Source organism: Oryctolagus cuniculus, chromosome 17, assembly GCF_051225735.1.
Source record: "Oryctolagus cuniculus isolate XC-2025 breed Fujian yellow rabbit chromosome 17, ASM5122573v1, whole genome shotgun sequence".
NCBI classification, from domain to species: Eukaryota; Metazoa; Chordata; class Mammalia; order Lagomorpha; family Leporidae; genus Oryctolagus; species Oryctolagus cuniculus.
In genome coordinates, this window is record NC_142883.1 from 30,648,260 (window position 1) to 30,670,174 (window position 21,915).

The 21,915-nt window shown below is 38.2% G+C and overlaps 1 protein-coding gene across 9 annotated transcripts in view; it reads left to right on the forward strand.

Annotated features, from left to right (window-relative positions):
- Positions 1-21,915, forward strand: part of STXBP4 (syntaxin binding protein 4) — a 204,714-nt gene that overhangs the window by 5,315 nt on the left and 177,484 nt on the right. For 5 of the 9 annotated variants that reach the window (XR_016223597.1, XR_016223599.1, XM_008271271.5 and 2 more), the window contains exons 2-4: positions 12,680-12,756; positions 14,634-14,758; positions 17,551-17,683. Coding sequence is in view for 5 of the 9 variants with exons in the window: in XM_008271271.5 (XP_008269493.3) it covers positions 14,712-14,758; positions 17,551-17,683 (180 nt within the window). In the remaining 4 variants the exon portion in view is untranslated. The remainder of the gene's footprint in view (positions 1-12,679; positions 12,757-14,633; positions 14,759-17,550; positions 17,684-21,915) is intronic. The other 4 variants (XR_016223598.1, XR_016223600.1, XM_070060906.2 and 1 more) reach the window with 1 other exon arrangement.

The following is a 21,915-nucleotide window of genomic DNA, read 5'->3' on the forward strand; positions in this document are numbered from 1 at the left end:
AGCACATTACCTCACCTGAAGGCTTAGCCCCAGTCATCTGAGCTTATCCCTCCCTGCCTTATCAGCCCAAACTAGACACTGAACCAGCAAAACAAAACTGAAGAGAAAGAAGGAAAGAGAAAAGTCTAGGTAGGGAGTTCAGCTCCAGACATTTTAGGAGGGGTATGAGGAAAGACGAAAGGTCAGTTAGCTTGGATTTTTTTCTGGATTCTTTATCCTTGCTGTTTTACTGCATCTTGTAAAAAGCAACTTTGCCATGAACCACAACAATAGCAAAACAGAAGTTTTCCTTTTCAAAACGAGGAAATATTTCTTTAGTTTTGTCTCTCTTAATATCATTGTTAAAGTGGTTGGAGGCATGTTTGTAAGATGACAATTTAGGATTTTATTTCTAAGCTAGAACAAGTACTTAAGACAGAGTTGAAAATAGGATCAGACCAAGGCCAAAACGGAGATCCAAAAAATTCTTAAGAGGCCTATCAGTACTCATAGGTGCAGTGACAGCAAACCTGGGAGATGCTGAAATAAAACTTTACGTGAAAACATAACCTTAGGCTACAATTCTTGTGAGTATGAATGTGCTTCTGATGTTGTGTAATCATTGTGATAACTAAGGCTCAAGAATGGGTTCCTTGCATGCAATAGGAGTCTGTCCCAGCAGGGCTGGTCTAACCTGGTTCTGCAGGTAGAGGTGTTGATTACATGCTTATGATCTGAAAGATCCAACTGACATTTCAAGACTTGACACTTTTAATTTTCAATATTATTGTTCAACAACAAAATTAACCTTTGTAAATGTTGTCTACTAAGTCATGATTATGTATAATTTTATATATTAACTAAAATTTTTTTCATATAAGGTATTTATATTCATGTAATATTTTCTCATCTGATTATTGGTTTTCATGCTTTGTAAAGACTTAAGGATTATAAAGTACTATTTTAAATTTTGATTTCATTTTGATTTGTAGTTGTTTAGTATTGTGAAAGCATAATATAAATTAAGGAAATTGCAGTGCCAATCTTAATATAGTAATCACTGAACTCTATTTCCTGTTTGCCTAACAAAGCTTCTATATCCATTTAGTAATGCAAAGTATCTGCAAATTATTCCAGCAGTATTAATAACTTTGTTTGACAGCTCTTTATTACAATACTTGTACCTAAAAGAGGAAGTATAATATAATTAAATAAATAGTAAAAGCAAATGTATTATAGTTTACTTTAGAACAGACTGGGTAATCAGTGTTTTCCAGTTAATGCACAATATGACCATGAAGTTGCCTCAGAAAGTCTGTTATCCTCATTTTTTATTGCCTGCTAGTTGCCTGTATGCTGCCTTTAATAAGCTTATGTGATTGGCAGATAAGGTGAAATGAAAACAAAAAGCATCAGTAGAAGGCCTTCATTTATTTAAGCAGTTTTTATCACAAACAGGGCTACAGACTTTTGCAGCCACACAAAGTTGTGCTCTTACTTATGTGGACCTGGCACTTAACTTTAATGCTTGACTGTCACTGTCTTGAAATTGTTAATAATTATGTAACAGGGGATATTGCATTTTCATTTTCTGCTGTGCTCTGCAATTTATGTAGCCATTGTCTCCCTTCTCTCCCTTCCCCTGCACACATACTATTATATTCCTAATGGACTGACTGATCTGGCATGATTCGGGCTGAAGCACAGTCTACAAATTGGAATAAGCGTGATCAAAGGCAAAAAAGCAGAGAAAATACAAAAGTAGAGCGTCAACTTTAAGAAAAAGGCAAAAGTTAAAAATTACTATATTTTGAGAGTAATTAGGTTATATGAAATCAGATCCAGCAAAAAATCCAAACCCTTTACCATAGCTCGTAAGACCACAGACAAACTGGACCCTGCCTTCTTCTCTGACTTCAGCTCCTGTCACTCTTTCCCCATTCGCCATACTCCAGCCGTACTTCTTTCTGTGTGAAAACAAAGCTTCCAAGGCTTTTTTTTTTCTTTTTCTTTTTCTTTCTTTTTTTTTTTTTTTTCTGCCTAAGCATCTTTTCTGTGCCTGGAATGATCTGTTTACCAGTCTTTCTCTTGGCTGGTTTATTATTTGGGTCTTAGGTAGTACGCACCCAGCCTAAATTTGCCTTCCTCTGCCCAGTCACATTTTTTTGTTGTTATTGTTATTATTGTTTTTTAAAGATTTATTTATCTATTGTGAAAGAGTTAGAGAGAGAGGGAGAGACACAGAGATCTTCCATCCACAGATTCACTCTCCAGATGGCTGCAATGAACAGGGCTGAACCAGGCTGAAGCCAGGCACTTAGTCTGGGTCTCGCACATGGGTTCAGGGGCCCAACCACTTGGGTCATCTGCTGCTTTCCCAAGTGCATTAGCAGGGAGTTGAATCAAAAGTGGAGCAGCTGGGACTGGAACGCAAGTAGGATGCTGAAGTCACAGGCGGCAGCCTAACCAGTTTGTCCAAAACGCCAGCCTCTGCCCAGTCACATTTGATAGCACCTTTCAGTATCTGAAATCTACTACATTTTGTTTCTTTTTTATTGTTCTTCTCCACCACTAGAATATAAATGCCATTAAGAGTCGGGATCTTGGTTTGTTCACCATAAGATCACAAGCTACTTAATATGATAATTGCACATGATTGCACTGAGTAAATATTTATTGAATGAATGTATGAGTGAAAGCAAGCAGAAAGCAGTCAGGTAGTCTAAGGAATCTTCCAGCAGCAATGAGCTGTTGTGAGGGTGATGATATCCCATGCCTTAGGGAACCTAAGACTCCTTTGAAGCAGTTTTCTGTTTTTTTCCCAGAGTGGGGCTGTGTCTTACAGGCAGATGCTCTTGCATCTGTATCCACAAGGTATATATATATATATATATATATATATATATATGTATATATATATATAGTATATAGTATACTAGTAAAGGGTATGTAGCTTTTGGGTACATAATAAAGAAGATAATAAAGTAACTCTTTGATCTTTCCTATCTTTGTTTCCTGAAAACTGTATGTCACATAAAAAGTATGGATTGAGTCAAGTCCAACCTAGGGAAGAGTCCTTCCTGATTTTGCCTGGGATTCTTAAACAATCCTGGGATTATATAAATAACTGATTTTATCTTGAAGATTCGCTCATAAATCGCTCTAAATTCTGTTTACTTTTGCATCTCTTCAGGTTTAACGTTGAATCTGTGGGTCTAAACTTAACAAAAATGTTTACATTTTCAGTATTAGCTTCAGTGAACCAATAAATTGTAGGCATTCATAATGTGTCAGCTCTATCACAGAATCCAGACAAATTATTGGGTAGCTACATCATCAAGCCCTCTTCCTCTCTTGAAATGACCTTGTTGTGAAATGTCACCACACTGATAATATTTTTGTTTTCCTCTGTAATCCCTCCCAAAACACTTGACTGCAGGCTACCCCATCCCATTTGTGTATCAGACAGATCTCAGTGGGACATGTACATTTTACAAAGAAAATTTTCTGCTTGGAAAACATCAGGAGACTCTCAGTTTAAAGTTTTTACTCATAAAGCTAAAATAGAATTGTTAAGGATCATTTTATGAATGATTTTGTTATTCTACCTATGTTGAATGTGTGGAGAGAGCAATAAAGTAACTGAGTTACATGCCACAGTTGGTCTTTTTCAACAGAATATAGCAGGTGGGTAATTTCTAAAGAAAATAACAGTAAAATTAGTTTGTAGTATGAGCTTCTCTACTGTGAGTTTTCTTTCTAAATTATAGCAAAGAAAGGTATATTTTATTTACTTTTACTGCCTGTCAGTTTACTTAGAAAACATTGGTCATGAAATGTTTAAAGTTTATAGCCAGTTTTCTTTGGGAAACACCAGATCTATGTTGTATTCTCTTTCAAACTCTAAAATTTGCCAATACCTTACAAATGGAAATGAAAAAAAGAATCATATAGGGAAAATGACATTAAAGGAGCCAACTTTAAATACTAGATGCCAAGAAAGGACATCTGAACCTGATGTTTTCTATCTTTAGCAAAATAATGTATCTAAATAGATATCCCCATTGTGAATCATTTAGCAAATAAAGAATATTTAAAAGAAGAAAATGAAAAATAGAGTAAATAGAAAATAATAGTAATTCTGATTCTGTTATAATTATTTACATTTTAGTACATATTTTCCATAAATGTAATTTCAGAAGATGAGGTTATTCTTTAATTTTTAAATTAAAATTTATTAAACATTGTGATTAATGTGTACTATGTCTACATTTTTATGGTATACAGTGTAATATTTTAACACGTGTGTATAGCATAAACTGATCAAATAAGATTATTTTATTTACCTTTTATTACTTATTGCCTAGATCTTTGATGACTACATATATTAAATTATTTAACCAGTTGTCAGCTTTTACATATTTAGATAGTTTCCAGTGTTTTATAGTTATTAACTTTTCTGGTATGGTAAACTAAACAGAACTAAACAATATTTTTATGTTTGCTAGGTTGTCCCTTGCCAACCCTAGAGTATTAAAATGCCAACTGTTGCTAGGTAATGTACCATGTAGCTACAGAGTCTTCTTTGTGACTTGTTTCTGTTTCAAGATCCTGAATACACATGTTGTTCTCCAAAGATTTTCAGTCACCTTCCAGGTAGAGCTACAATCACCAAACACCCTTTATTGGTCCATAGTGAACTGCAAGGTCAACACCTACACAGATGGGTAAAAACCATCCAAAGATCATCCTTTACTTTATTTTAATACTCAGGAATCTACCTGAGCAGGACACTAAACTTTATTACCATAACATGCAATCTATGTTGGTGCATGAACTTCTACCAACCCCTACATGAGGTGATAACAACTTGCCCTGTTGCATACTCATTTCCTCTTAAAAGAAAAATACTTGCTTCCTTTGCAGAGAGCCAGGGCTTTGAAAATGATTCCCCTGGGTCTCCTTATTTGTTGGAAATAGAGCAGTGTATGACAACTCCTTCTGGTGTATTTCTTAGAACTCTGCCAGGAAATGAACCCATAATTTTGAATGAGTAATAGTAATATCCTGTCTCAAGCAGATAAACCCTAGATTTGGATTTTTTACCATTGTAGATTTTCTGTGTCTACAAATACTGTTCATCGAAATGTTTTCATCCTTGCACTTGTCCTAACCTTTTCTTATTGTCCATAATTATTTATTAAATGTGCTGAATTTTCAGTTTGAAGCTGTTTTACAAGTCATGCTTACCTGCTTCTCTTACGTATTTCTGGCCTCAGCTACATCTTCCTTTGTGAATATAAAATCAAGGAATGCTCTGATGTCCTTTTTGCTCCATGCGGAATCTGGTTGCTTTATCTAGTATGTGAGCCCCCTTCCCTGCAAAAACAAATCTACCTTTTATGCCCTTGGAAAAGTTAGCAGTGCTCTCTCCTAGGCAAAAACCTCCTTGGGCTCCTTTCTTTTTGTTCTGTGTCTTAACAATATAATAATAAACCTTCACATTCCATGTGAATGAACCAGAAATCCCTAATAACTTGATCAGGACAATTTAGTGGCTTGAGATCTCTAGATGGCCAATTGCTTCTGACAAAGCGCTTTTCTTTTGAGCTTTGTAAAATGATCATTATTATTAAGACATTATTTGTGCTTAGTGTTAAATCAACAAATCTTTCCTCCACTCATTTTTTTTTTATTTGACAGGTAGAGTTATAGACAGTGAGAGAAAGAAAGAGAAAGGTCTTCCTTCCATTGGTTCATCCTCCAAATGGCCCCCCAAATTGGTTCACCCCCCAAATCGGCGCTGTGCTGATCCGAAGCCAGGAGCCAGGTGCCTCCTCCTGGACTCCCATGTGGGTACAGGCGCCTAAACACTGGGCCATTCTCCACTGCTTTCCCGGGCCACAGTAGAGAGCTGGACTGGAAGAGAAGCCACCGGGACTAGAATTGGCGCCCATATGGGATGCCGGCACCTCAGGCGGAGAATTAACCAAGTGAGCCACGGCGCCGGCCCCCTCTACTCATCTTAATACTTTGTCTTTCTTCCCTTTCCTCCTAATGTTCTTTTTACTCTAAACAAACAACTGAAGGACATGAGAGTTGCTGAACCTCACAGCTTGCTAATCACTTTGAAGTAAGAATAAAAATACTTCGGCAAGGAAGAATGGGAATTAGGCTCTTGCTTAGACAGCCCTTGTTAGTCTTTTCTAGATGTATTATTTTAATCTTTGCAATGACAACTCAATAAATCTTCTAATTAATTACTACTGATAAGGTGTGTATATGTGGTTAAGATGTACTTGACTATAAACCAACATGCTGCAGTTACACAATTTTGAACAGAAATCTAACAGAATTGTGCCTGTTTTTCCGTTACCTTGTTTATTAATAACATTTATTTTTATTTGTTTTAAAGATTTTATTTATTTGAACGATAGAGTTACAAAGAGAAAGAGGGAGAGACAGAGAGAAAGGTCTCCTATTCGCTAATTTACTCCCCAAATGGCAGCAACAGCTGGAGCAGGGCCAATCTGAAGCCAGGAGCCAGGAGCTTCCTGCAGGTCTCCCATGTGGGTGCAGGCACACAAGCATTTGGGCTGTCTTTTGCTGCTCTCCCAGGCCATAGCAGAGAGCTGGATTGGAAGAGGAGCAGCCAGGACTAGAGCCAACGCCCATATGGGATGCTGGCGCCACAGGTGGAGGCTTAGCCTACTCCGCCAGAGCTTCGGCCACCCTATTAGTAACATTTTTTAATGAAGACAGTCATTTGATGGAATTTGGAGTGGGAAGAAATCATTTTTTAGAATGTTCTTACTTAAAGCTTTCCAAAAAGTTTTTTTTCATTTATAAAATAATGTATTTTAAAAAGGCATTAACAGGGGCTGGCGCGTGACTCACTTGGCTAATCCTCCGCCTGCGGTGCCAGCATCCCATATGGGCTTCGGGTTCTGATCCTAGTGGCTCCTCTTCCAGTCCAGGCTCTCTGCTGTGGCCGGGGAAGGCAGTAGAGGATGGCCCAAGTGCTTGGGCGCCTGCACCCAGGTGGGAGACCAGGAGGAAGCACCTGGCTCCTGGCTTCGGATCGGCGTAGCGCTAGCTATAGCGGCCATTTGGGGGATGAACCAACGGAAGGAAGACCTTTTCTCTCTGTCTCTCTCTCTCTCACTATCTGTCAAAAAAAAAAAAAAAAAAAGGCATCAAAAACAAAAAGGATAAAATATGTAAGAATTAACTGAGAAATGTGTGAAGCCAAAATGAAGATAAAGCATTATTGAAGATCGTAAAAGAAGACTGAACAAATGGAAAGACATACCAACATCTTGGAAAGCAGACTCAAAAACTAATAATTGTAAAGGTAGATACCAATGCTCCCTTAAGCTGTAAGTTTAATGTGATTACCCAAATAGCGCTTTTTTGTTTTCCAAAAAAGATAAAGAGATTTTGAAGTTAATGTGTAATAATAATAAACAGAAAAGAAACTTGATTTAAAAAAGGGCAATGAAGAAGATTGGTCCTAATAGATAAAAAACATATAAAGCTTCAGCAACTAAAATAAATGGCATTGGTACATGAATGGGCTAACCAAAGGGCCATAGTTAAAATTACAGATGTAGGCTTGGGCATTGTAGTACAGTAGGTTAAGCTCTCACTTAGGATGCCTGAATCCCATATTGGAGCACCTTGTTCAGTCTGCTCTGCTGTGGATCCAGTTTTCTGCTATAGCACATCCTCAGAGGCAGCAGATGGTGGCTCGGGTACTTGGGTCCCTGCCACCCATGTGGGAGATAGATGGAGTTCCTAGCTTCTGGCCTGGTCGTGGCTGTTGCAGGCATTTGGGGAGTGAACCAGCAAATGAAAGATTGATCTCTCTGTTTCTATTGCTTTCTCTCCCTCTACCTCACTCCTTTCTCTCTGCCTTTCAAATAAAATAAGTAAATTATAAAAGTAGACCAAGTGGCCAGCGCTCTGGCATAGCAAGTAAAGCTGCCAACGGTGGTTCCAGCATTCCATATGGCCAGCAGTTCAAATCCCAGATGCTCCTCTTCCAATCCAGCTCTCTTCTATGACTTGAGAAAGCAGTAGAAGATGGCCCAAGTCCTTGGGGCCCCTGCACCTGCATGGAAGATCCAGAAGAAGCTCTTGGCATCTTGGCTCTTGGCTTCAGATTGGTGCAGCACTCCAGCCTTTGCAGCCATCTGGGGAGTGAACCAGCAGATGGAAGACTCTTCTCTCTCTCTCTCTCTCTCTCTCTCCCTCTCCCTCTCCCTCTCCCTCTCCCTCTCTCCCTCCCTCCCTCTGCCTCTCTAACTCTACCTTTCAAATAAATAAATAAAATCTTTTTTAGAAAAAAAGTAGACCCAAATACTTACAAGATTTAATATATGATAAAGATCACATCTCAAATTGGTGGGGAAAATATGGTTTATTTAATGAAATGATTGAGACAACTGGTTAAAATTCTTAGGTGAAAAATGTAGGAATTGAATTTCTTCTGTCATAGTATATATTATGATGTCTTCCATATGGACCCAAGATGAAGAAATTATGAGATAGTTCTTCATAACTTCAGAGTGGGCAGGGAGTTTCTAATTTGACCTAAAATCCAGAAATCATAAAAAACTGAAAAATGTAGGCACAAGTTTTTACATACAAAAGTCTACAACTGACAACACAAAGGGAGAACACATATTTGCAATTCTTAGTGCTGACAGAGGAATGACCTCCATAGGAATTAAGAACTCTTAGAAACTGAACAGGAAAAAAAAAAAACACAACTGAATAGAAAAAAATTGGCAAAAAATATGAAGAAAGAGTTCACAAGTAAGCTAGTCTCAAAAAGACAGATACCATATGTTTTCCCTGAAGTGGGGTCACTAAGAGTACAAAAAAATGTAATGTATATGAATGAAATTGACATTTTGAGAATCAATTATTGCTTAAAGCTCTTGTTTCTACTGTTGAGGAACAGCAGGTTTTTTTCTTTCCTTCTATTTGTTGATTACTTAATGGAGGGTTAATCTTAGGATTATAAAATAAGCTGAAAGTATGTCATTGTAGTTAAAAAAGAAACAATAAGAAAGGAAGGAGGAGGGAAGGTAGGAGTGTGGGCAGGAAGAAGGGTGTTGGGAAGTATTACTATGGTCCTAAATATATATATATATATATACATATACATATATATATATGAAGTACATGAAATTTGTTTTATGTGGATAAAAAAGGAGATGTGAAATAGTCCTTAAAGCATTAAAAAGAAGAATCTGACTCAGATTGCCATGAGATACTACTTTTGTCAACAAGACTAGCAATAATACAAATGTTATCTAGTATACCACGTTGATGAGAATTTGGAATTATAGGCAGTATTATTAGTAAAATGATAAATTACTATCCAGATTGAGGGGGTTTGGGTAATCTCTAGTAATTTTTATGGCATGTATTATGGTAATTTAAAATTTACTATAGTTTCTGGAAGAAGATTTTTAATCCCTTTCTCTTTTGTTTTCTCTGTTTTTGATCTAGTAAAAATTTGCTAGATTTAGAATATATTGAATACCAAGTCACTGAGAATATAAATGACTTAAACTTACTCAAAACCATGCATTATGGACAGATTTATTATCTCATGAGACTTCTAATTACAAGCAATGAACTGGTTTATCAGAGAGATTTGCATATCAAAGTAAAGTTCTAATTTAAGCTTTCTGGAATGGCTTTATGTTATAAAACATTTTTTTTCCCTCTCTAGTGCTCTACTTTCTGTTTTTTGCTGACTTGCCAAGCCCCAGAAAACAATGTGTTTTCCTTGGATGTGCATATTTTTAGTGGAGAACAGAATGTTTTCCTTCTCTGTCATTCATTAATAATGTGAAGTTGTGTGTGTGTGTGTGTGTGTGTGAGAGAGAGAGAGAGAGAGAGAGAGAGAGGGAGGAAGAGAAAGCTTTTGGTGGAGGATCTTGCAAGATTGTGTAAAGAAAGCGATAGTGAGCAGGAGGCAAGGAGAGGCAAGGAGAGGCAAAGGATGGGCATTTTGTGATAGTGGATGCTTTGTTAACAACAACTGCAATTTGAATGGATAAAATTAAGCCCATGTCTATATTATTGAAAAAAAAGAGTTTAATTAGTAGTATTATCTTTATATGAGGGCTCTTCAAACAGTTCATGGAAAATGCATATTATGAAAAACCTACAAACAGATCTCAAAAATTTTTGCTCCCAAATAAGCTTATCTTTAAATTCCATTTTTTGAAGAGCTATTTTTGAAGACTGCTCATAAAAAAACAGACAACACATTGCTACTGTTAACAGTCCCCTATCCTACTTTTTTGGTGAATTAATTTTTTCACATAATTTGATATCCCTAGCATGATGTAGTAGAAAAATCGTAGGATTCAAATTCTGTTTTACGACTAGTCTGTCGTTGAGCTTCTCCATGACTTGGTTTTCTTTTATGTGAAATTGAGTTAAGAAATACCTTCTTATGGGACTTGTGAGGAAAAAAGCCTCCACTGTGCTGCCTGGCCACACCAGTGCTCAGTGGTGACTCCTCTGTCCCGGGTTAGGCGGCCTTCGTCCATGCTCCCTTAGCTCCCTGTGCTTATGGCTGTCAGAACACCTCATACCCTCCTGCTGTTTATTTGATTACTTTCTGGGTTGGACTCTGCTTTTCATCTCATCTCTTGCAGTTAAGACACTGCCAACCATATTAAGTGAACAGAAATATTTAAATGCTTTTAAAAAATAAGTACAGTTTCATTTTAGTATTTTAATATGGAAATATTTTAAATGGCATTAAGTATAACATTATATGAAATTTATTATGGATATATAGCAATGAACACATCTGTTATACTTGGTTACGTTTTAAGGGGACCTGGGGACCCTGTGTACAGTGGGACAGATCACCAGTAGGTGGGGATCTTACTCACTTTGATACCAGTAGAAAGACTGCTCTGTTGTTTTATATCTCCCTTTAAGCTGAGTGTAAATATTCCTGCCTTAATGTGAGGAGATGCCAAGAGCCTAAATAACTTTTCTAAGGCTATGTGACTAACACACAGTGGTTTTGCCATTTAAGCTTAACTTTTTAAACTTACCTGTAGTGCATTTTCTATGATTTTTAAATAAGGTAAATACATTTAGAAAAATTACTACATAGTGCTAACAAATGGTAGTTATTGTTGTTATGTCAGGCTTTCTCCTTTGAGACTTAAGAATCTTCCCCATCTGTGTATTATTAAAGCAATCTGCAATGAACTTACACAAACTTATGTTGAGAATTGAACTCTTTCCCAGGGCTCTATCAATCTTGTGACAACTGCAGTGGCTCTTGACTCTTGACTTGGGGTCACTGCTAGTCAAAGCCTATGGATGTTAAGCTTCTCCCTCTTCTTCATGGGGTACTGGGTAACTCTTTGTTTCATGCCGTTGGGTTTTTGCTGCTGAGAGCATTGTTCCTTGCTGGCTTCATTTCTCTACTGTGCATCCGAGTGCTTCTGCTGTTCTGCTGCTTGCTACTACAGTGGCTATGAAGATTGAATGATGTTTTTGACAACCAAGCCAAAGTATACAGCATTATGTTAGGTCCCCAGAAGGAACTGACTGTCCAGAGTCCATTCAATTTATTTACGGAAGGATCTATATCTTTGCGTGTATTGGTTGAAGAAGAGTTAGGGTGATCACTCTGATTTCAGTTCTCAGTTTTGCTTCTCACATGAACTTTGGGATTCTGAGTCTTCAGTTTCCCCGAGATTCTGCAAGACAGATTCTTCCTGCACCTGTTTTCCTCAACCAGAATTTTGCCATTAACCAGCTGACGGTGTGCTGAGATACAGGTTCCCCTCTGCCTCTTTAGAGGATGTCACTTTCTTTATCCTAGTACTGCCTACATATATTATCATTTTCTGTATGTGTGCTCAAACTTAAAGTGTTTAGGTAGTATGGCCCTAGATTTTATCTTCATCAGTTCTGTTTCGTCAGTTATCACCACACCATCTATTTTTTTTGTCTTCCAGAAGCTTGCAGAAACTTGTACATTTTTGTCTGATGACTCTTTTCTCATTTCCTTCTTAACATTATGAGTTTGAACTATTTGTAAATATTTACTCTCATATTAATGGGCTCTTAGGAGGGAAAGAAGATACATATGAAGGTCAAAGTACCATTTTAACTGGAAAATTATTTTTTATTTTATTTTATTAAGCCCTTACTGTTGTACAACAAACTGTAGGTATTTAAAGTAAGGCAGTTTGCGAAGTTTTGACATGTGTATCTAATTGTAAAACCACCACTACCAACTGGATACCTAATGGAGCTTTGAGGAAACCAAGGCCTAAAGAAGCCCAGAAGCTCCAATGGGACCAGGGTCGATCAGATTTCAGGATCAGTGCTCTAGACTGTCAAGCTTGGGTTCTGACTTGGGAAGTCACCACTGACTAATCCTCATCTGTGTGGGAAGAACAGTCTCTCTGAATCTGAGCTTCTCATTCCCTAAGAGAATTGTACTAAGTGATCCTAATGTCTTTTTCAAATGGAAGTTCTTTTGCTTCTTTCATATTTCTTATGCTTCTTTCATATTTCTTATGCAGAGGTAGTAAAGTCTCTATTCAAATCAGTTTCTTGTAATTAAATGAACTGCACTATTCTCTTATTTTCACAATGGAGCTATATAAGCATTACAATCTTTTTTTTTTCTTTTCAGAAGAGTATTTAAGAAGCTCATGGAGTAATATGAGTCAGAGTAATATAGGATCTGAAGGAAGTCCTTCAAGAGAGTTGGTGAGATAATAATATTTTCTGCTTTGTTCAAGTATATCATAATTGTTTTTTTAATTATTTTTTGACAGGCAGAGTGGACAGTGAGAGAGAGACAGAGAGAAAGGTCTTCCTTTGCCATTGGTTCACCCTCCAATGGCCGCCACGGCTGGCACGCTGCAGCCGGCGCACCGTGCTGATCCGAAGGCAGGAGCCAGGTACTTATCCTGGTCTCCCATGGGGTGCAGGGCCCAAGCACTTGGGCCATCCTCCACTGCCTTCCCTGGCCACAGCAGAGAGCTGGCCTGGAAGAGGGGCAACCGGGACAGAATCCGGCGCCCCGACCGGGTCTAGAACCCTGTGTGCCGGCGCCGCAAGGCGGAGGATTAGCCTAGTGAGCCACAGTGCCGGCTATATAATTATTTTTCTGTCTATAAACTTCATAGCCTTGTGTTCATAAATGACATTTTCCTCAATCTTTTATTATGTGATTTTATAAGTACATACAGGGCCGGCGCTTCAGCTTAGTAGGCTAAGCTGCCACCTGCGGCGCCAGCATCCCTTACGGGCTCTGGTTCACGTCCCAGCTGCTCCTCTTCCCATCCAGCTCTCTGCTTATGGCCTGGGAAGGCACTGAAAGATGGCCCAAGTGTTTGGGTCCCTGCACCTGTGTGGGAGATCTGGTTGAAGCTCCTGGCTCCTGGCTTCTGATTGACCCAGCTCCAGCCATTGCAGCCATTTGGGGAGTGAACCAGCGGATGGAAGACCTTTCTCTCTGTCTCTCCCTCTCTCTGTAACTCTCTCTCTCTCTAGAATAAATAAATAAATAAAATCTTTAAAAGTACATATATGAAAAAAGTACAAAAATATATATTTAAGATTTATGTAAGTATTTGAAAGGCAAGTGACAGAGAGGGAGGGAGAGACACAAACAGCAAGATCATCCATCCTTTGGTCTACTCTTCAATTAGCTGCAATGGCTCGGTCTATCCAGGCCAAAGCTAGGAGCCCAGAGCTCCATCTGGGTCTCCCATGTGGGTGCCAGGGGCCCAAGCATTTGGTCTAAGAAGCAGAACAGCGTAACTTTAACTGGCCCTCTGATATGGGATGCCAGTGTTGCAAGTGGCAGCTTAATCAGCTGTGCTACAATGCCAGCCCTAATTATTATGTGATTTTTAAACTTAGTAGTGATGGAAGCTGTAAGTTACCTAATGCATGGCTGTATGAAGGGCTTAAAAAGAGTTTGTGTAAAAAATTGAATTAAACAACAATGTGGGGGCCAGTGCTGTGGTGCAGCAGGTTAAAGCCCTGGTGCCGGCATCCCATATTGGCAACAGCATGACTCCCATCTGCTCCACTTCCTACCCAGCTCTCTACTATGGCCTGGGAAAGCAGTAGAGGATGGCCCAAGTGCTTGGACTCCTGCACCCACATGGGAGATGCAGAAGCAGCTCCTGTCTCCTGGCTTCAGATCAGCTCAGCTCTGGCCATTGCAGCCATTTGAGGGGTGAGCCAGCAGATGGAAGACCTCTCTCTCTGACTCTACCTCTCTCTGTAACTGTCTTTCAAATAAATAAAATAAATCTTTAAGAAAAAAAAAAACCAATGTGCATTTTCCATGAATTTTTGAGCCCCCTTCTATTCATCATCTTTGCCAGAGAATACAGTTTTTATAGATATATTCATAATGATATAGACCTGCTATCTATCTAGAAAGCTGTGTTTACACTTCTCAGATGTTATCATCAGTGACTAAAATGCCATAGCCCAGAATTACATCTAACATCTATATACATGCATATATTTTTTATGTGCCAAGTATATATGTTTTAAGGCAAAGTTGGAATCAAATTTGACTGTTCTAAGAGCTGACAGTTTATTTTCTACTTCTCCAATCTTAGGAAAAGAAGACTTTCTAGACTCTTCATCAAGTTCTTCATTTACACAGCTGTTAAATCCAAGGCTACTGTGGTGAAAGCATGAATAAAAATACATCTACTGTGGTGTCATCTGGTCCACTTGAAAAGTAATCTTTAAATTTTTTAATATGTTTTAGAATATCGTAGTTTAAAATATGTAGATTCTTAATGAACTTTTAGTAGAGAGGTTTTGTTTTTATAGCTAGCTGTCCAGTGTGACCTAGGATAGCAATAATGAATAATGAACAAAGTATTACACTGAATTACCCATATTTCAGCCAAATTCAATGTATGGGCCAAAATCTGCATTCTCTTTAAAATTATTTGAAATACTCTTAAATATTTGATTTATAATTTCTGTATAAAAATTACCTAATGTAAGATTAGCTTCTGCTAACAAACCACTCAAAATATAACAGTCAGCATTTAATATTTTTCATGTAAAAGGTTTCATTCGTATATTCGGAGGCCTCAGCTTAAAGCAGGATAGCTGAGATCTCTTTTGACCTGGTCTCATTTTTCCAGAAGCTACCTTAGTCTTCTTCACATGGTGGCAGAATCATTCCTCTATAAGCAGTGTCGAATTTCCTCACATTTCCTGGTGTCACATTGGCCAGAGCAATTCAAATAGCAAAGTTCAAATTCAAGGAGTGGCTTTTAATGGAAGGGAGTAGTAAAGTCACATTACCAAGGGTCATGCAGACAGGGACAGGAGGCACTGGTGCCATTTCACAAATGCATAACATACATTTAACAAGGTATATTCAAAATTCCTGTTCTTGTCCTTTACTCTGTGCCCTCATTCCTCCTAAAGATAACCTTTTTTTTTTAAGGATTTATTTATTTATTTATTTGAAAGGTAGGACAACAGAAGAGGGGTGGGGCAGATATCTTCCATCCACTGGTTCACACCTTAAATGTCTGTTACAAGGCTGGGTCAGGCCAAAGCCAGGGGACAGGAACTGCATCCAGGTCTCCCACATGAATGGCAGGGGACCAAGTACTTGGGCCATCATCCACTGCCTTCCCAGGTGCATTAGCAGAGAGCTGGATCAGAAATAGAGTAGCCAGGACTTGTACTGACATCCTAGTATGGGGTTGCCAGTGTCACAAGAAGCAATTAACCCACTGTGCCACAATGCCGGCCCATAGATAACCTTGTAATATTTATTTATTTACTTACTTAACAGAGAGTGATTTCCCATCCACTGTTTACTCCCCAAATCCCTGCAATGGCTGAAGCTAGGACAGGTTGAAGCCAGGAGCCAGGGACTTGGTATAGGTTTCCCACATAGGTGGCAGAGATCCAAGTATAGAACCATTATGTGCTGACTCCTAGGGTAAGTGTTAGTGGCAAGCTAGAAAAGGTTTTCATTTTTCCTTGTTACAGCTACATAGTATTCCATTTTGTGGATGAACCATAGTTTATTCAGCCAGTACCTTATTGATAGAATCTTAGATTGCTTGCATTTTTTGGTAGATATAAATTATGCCAAAATAAATAACCTAATATGTAAGTCATTTTTTTCTTTTGCCAGAATATTTTTGGGTTTATTACTCCTAGAAATGAGATTGCTGAATTAGGTAATAATTTTTTATTAGAGATTACCAAATTTTCTCTTTAGAAGTTGTACCATTTGTAAATCCAGAAACCATGTACAAAAGTGCCTCTTTTCCTATAGCTTTGCCATCAAAATACGTTGTCAAAGTTTTAAACTTTTATTGATCTACTAGATAAGCAGTAGTATTACTGTATGGTTTTAATTTTAAATTCTGTGATTATGATTAAAATAAAACAGCATAACTATTTTTAATAGCAAAAATGAGATTAATGTAAAATCTTTAAAAGTTTTACAATAAAGTCCTAGCCATGTGTATGAATTAGGTGATGCCATTGAAATTTATGTTTTAGAGAAACTTTTAACAACATGGAGGTTGGATATAATATTTCTAGGTAGAAAAGCAGGATCTTAAACTGTTTATATTAGTATAGTACAATATCAATTCAAAAGAAACAATATGGAGGAAAAAGATTAGACATATGGTACTGTATTATTAATAATGCATATTCTGTTGGGGTTAGAAAAAGTCAGGATCTGGGGCTAGCACTGTGGCATAGTGCATAAAGCTGCCGCCTGCAGTTCTGGTATCCCATATGGGTACCAGTTCATGACCCGGCTGCTCCTCTTCCAATCCATCTCTCTGCTATGGCCTGGGAAAGCAGTAGAGGATGATCAAAGTGATTAGGCCCTGCACCTGCTTGACCAATAAGACTGCTGACCAGAGAGTTCAGAAGCAAAACTTGAAAGTGTTCCTTTGACAGATTTTTTTTTTTTTGACAATTCCTTCTTTTATAATGGCATTACTCTTATGACTGGCAGAAATTATAGCTGAAACGAGTATTTTCTACCAGGAAAATATTCTTTCTAAATTAAAAAGATAAACTTTATTTTTGAGATTAAAATAAGGGTCATATTTATTTTTCTTTAAGTGGTCACAAATATATCTTCCAAAATTATTTACCTAATTCATCAAAATGTTCAGTTTTGAAATACTTCAATGTAGTCTAATAATCAACTAAAAGCACATCTCTTTGGTTATCTTTAAATTCACTAAAATGATAATTTAAAACATTTTCTTTGTTAGAGTCCAAAGAAATAAGCATCTCTACTGTAAATACCTTTATGTTTTAGTTGTTTTGTAGAGAAAACGTAAAATACAAGTAAAAAATTCCACTTGGTTGCTTTATATCACCATATTTTTTAAAAATCTAATTGCTTGCAGGCATTCTTTTTTTGGGTTGTCTAGATCTGAGAATTTGACTTCATAGGTAGTTTAAAGAAAAACGAATGTACCAGTCTCTAACTTGACCTGTGAGTGCCTGTTTACTTTATTTCAGGGACCCTGCCTTTCAGATAATCACGATTCTGAAGGAAACAGGTCTTGGTCTGAAGATCCTAGGAGGAATTAATCGGAACGAAGGTCCATTGGTTTATATACAGGAAATCATTCCTGGAGGAGACTGTTCTAAGGTAAAGATAAAAATATCCTCTCCCATATCAAAATACCTACCAGTGGTAAGGTTTATTTTCTGACTTTTTCAATAACTTTGGATATAAACTGAATGTCCACCATGACCATATATCTCAAAAATACAAAGAGGGTAGAAGATAGACTCTGAGCCGGCGCCGTGGCTCACTAGGGTAATCCTCCGCCTTGTGGCACTGGCACACCGGGTTCTAGTCCCGGTTGGGGCGCCAGATTCTGTCCCGGTTGCCCCTCTTCCAGGCCAGCTCTCTGCTGTGGCCAGGGAGTGCAGTGGAGGATGGCCCAAGTGCTTGGGCCCTGCACCCCATGGGAGACCAGGATAAGTACCTGGCTCCTGCCTTCGGATCAACACGGTGCGCCGGCCACAGCGCACTGGCCGTGGGGCCATTGGAGGGGTGAACCAACGGCAAAGGAAAACCTTTCTCTCTGTCTCTCTCTCTCTCTCACTGTCCACTCTGCCTGTCCAAAAAAAAAAAAAAAAAAAAGATAGACTCTTACTCTGAAAGGAGCATTAAACCAACAAATGAATAGGTTTCTCACATATGAAAGTAACACCCATGTCAGCCTCCAATTACAGATTATATACTTTTAAGTTATATACTTTTATCCCAAGACTGATTCAGAGACATTATATTTGAAGACATCACTGCTCTGGGATTGGCCTAAGCAGGTCATTTGAACTTGAAAAACATTCTTTTAGCCTCTCCTAAATGCAAAATAAGACAGACTTGTAAAAACTGAAAACAAAATGTGAATTTGCAGTTGCAGTGCTGTTTTTTTTTTGTTTTTTTGTTTGTTTGTTTGTTTGTTTTAACTTGTATTTAATGAATATAAATTTCCAAAGTAAGACTTATGGATTACAATGGCTTCCCCCCCATACCGTCCCTCCCACCCACAACCCTCCCCTTTCCAACTCCCTCTCCCCTTCCATTCACATCAAGATTCATTTTCGATTATCTTAATATACAGAAGATCAGCTTAGTATACATTAAGTAAGGATTTCAACAGTTTGCTCCCACACAGAAACATCAAGTGAAAAATAATAGATGATTTTTTTAAATGATGATGAAATCAGATCAGACCTATTGTCATGTTTAATCCCAGTGAGAGTCAAGTTGGGAATTGATAATTTCTTTTCTTTTTTTTTTTTTTTTAACAGAAGATCAGTTTAGTATGCATTAAGTAAAGATTTCAACAGTTTGCACCCCCATAGAAACACAAAGTGAAATATATTGTTTGAGTACTCGTTATAGCATTAAGCCTCAATGTACAGCACATTAAGGACAGAGATCCTACATGAGGAGTAAGTGCACAGTGACTCCTGTTGTTGACTTTACAAATTGACACTCCTGTCTATGGCATCAGTAATCTCCCTATGCTCCAGTCATGAGTTTCCAAGGCTACGAAAGCCCTCTGAGTTCTCCGACTCTTATCTTGTCTAGACAAGGTCATAGTCAAAGTGGAGGTTCTCTCCTCCCTTCAGAGAAAGGTACCTCCTTCTTTGAAGACCTGTTCTTTCCACTGGGATCTCACTCACAGAGATCTTTTTGCCAGAGTGTCTTGGCTTTCCATGCCTGAAATACTCTCATGGGCTTTTCAGCCAGATCCGAATGCCTTTAGGGCTGATTCTGAGGCCAGAGTGCTGTTTAGGACATCTGACATTCTATGAGTCTGCTGAGTATCTCGCTTCCCATGTTGGATCACTCTCCCCTTTATTTATTCTATCGGTTAGTGTTAGCAGGTACTAGACTTGTTTATGTGCTCCCTTTGACTCTTAGTCCTTTCATTATGATCAATTGTGAACAGAAATTGATCACTTGGAATAGTGAGATGGCATTGGTATATGCCACCTTGATGGGATTGAATTGGAGTCCCCTGGTATGTTTCTAACTCTACCATTTGGGGCAAGTCAGCTTGAGCATGCCCCAAATTATACATCTCTTCCCTCTCTTATTCCCACTTTTATGTTTAACAGGGATCACATTTCAGTTAATTTTCAACACTTAAGAATAACTGTGTGATAATTACAGAATTAAACCAGTCATATTAAGTAGAACAGACAAAAAAACTACTAAGAGGGATAATGTATTAAGTTGTTCATTAACAGTCAGGGCTATGCTGATCAAGTCACCATTTCTCATAGTGTCCATTTCACTTCAGGAGGTTTCCTTTTTGGTGTTCAGTCAGTTGTCACCGATCAGGGAGAACATATGGTATTTGTCCCTTTGGGACTGGCTTACTTCACTCAGCATGATGTGTTCCAGATTCCTCCATTTTGTTGCAAATGACTGGATTTCGTTGTTTCTTACTGCGGTATAGTATTCTAAAGAGTACATATCCCATAATTTCTTTATCCAGTCTACCGTTGATGGGCATTTACGTTGGTTCCAGGTCTTGGCTATTGTGAATTGAGCTGCGATAAACATTAGGGTGCAGACCGCTTTTTTGTTTGCCAATTTAAATTCCTTTGGGTAAATCCCAAGGAGTGGGATGGCTGGGTCGAATGGTAGGGTTATCTTCAGGTTTCTGAGGAATCTCCAGACTGACTTCCATAGTGGCTTGACCAGTTGCATTCCCACCAACAGTGGGTTAGTGTCCCTTTTTCCCCACATCCTCGCCAGCATCTGTTGTTGGTAGATTTCTGCATGTGAGGCATTCTAACCGGGGTGAGGTGAAACCTCATTGTGGTTTTGATTTGCATTTCCCTGATTGCTAGTGACCTTGAACATTGTTTCATGTGCCTGTTGGCCATTTGGATTTCCTCTTTTGAAAAATGTCTATTGAGGTCCTTGGCCCATCTCTTAAGTGGGTTGTTGGTTTTGTTTTTGTGGAGTTTCTTGATCTCTTTGTAGATTCTGGTTATTAACCCTTTATCTGTTGCATAGTTTGCAAATATTTTTTCCCATTCTGTCGGTTGTCTCTTCACTCTCCTGACTGTTTCTTTTGCAGTACAGAAACTTCTAAATTTGATGCAATCCCAATAGTTGATTTTGGCTTTGACTGCCTGTGCCTCCCGGGTCTTTTCCAGAAATTCTTTGACTCTGCCAATATCTTGAAGGGTTTCTCCAATGTTCTCTAGTAACTTGATGGTGTCAGGTCGTAGATTTAGGTCTTTAATCCATGTTGAGTGGATTTTTGTGTAAGGTGTAAGGTAGGGGTCTTGCTTCATGCTTCTGCACGTGGAAATCCAGTTTTCCCAGCACCAGTGATTGAATAGACTGTCCTTGCTCCAGGAATTGGTTTTAGATCCTTGATCAAATATAAGTTGGCTGTAGATGTTTGGGTTGATTTCTGGTGTTTCAATTCTGTTCCATTGGTCTATCCATCTGTTTCTGTACCAGTACCATGCTGTTTTGATTACAACTGCCCTGTAGTATGTCCTGAAATCTGGTATTGTGATGCCTCTGGCTTTGTTTTTGTTGTACAAGATTGCTTTAGCTATTCGAGGTCTCTTGTGCCTCCATATGAATTTCAGCATCATTTTTTCTAGATCTGAGAAGAATGTCTTTGGTATCTTGATTGGGATTGCATTGAATCTATATCGCTTTTGGGGGAATGGACATTTTGATGATGTTGATTCTTCCAATCCATGAGCATGGAAGATTTTTCCATTTTTTGGTTTCCTCTTCTATTTCTTTCTTTAAGATTTTATAATTCTCATCGTAGAGATCTTTAACGTCCTTGGTTAAGTTTATTCCAAGGTATTTGGTTGTTTTTGTAGCTATTGTGAATGGGATTGATCTTAGCAGTTCTTTCTCAGTCATGGCATTGCTTGTGTATACAAAGGCTGTTGATTTTTGTGCATTGATTTTATATCCTGCCACTTTGCCAAACTCCTCTATGAGTTCCAATAGTCTCTTAGTAGAGTTCTTTGGATCCTCTAAGTAAAGAATCATATCGTCTGCAAAGAGGGATAGTTTGACTTCTTCCTTCTTAATTTGTATTCCTTTGATTTCTTTTTCTTGTCTGATGGCTCTGGCTAAAACTTCCAGAACTATGTTAAATAGCAGTGGTGAGAGTGGGCATCCCTGCCTGGTGCCAGATTTCAGTGGAAATGCTTCCAACTTTTCCCCATTCAATAGGATGCTGGCTGTGGGTTTTTTATAAATTGCTTTGATTATATTGAGGAATGTTCCTTCTATACCCAATTTGCTTAGAGTTTTCATCATGAAAGGGTATTGAATTTTATCTAATGCTTTCTCTGCATCAATTGAGA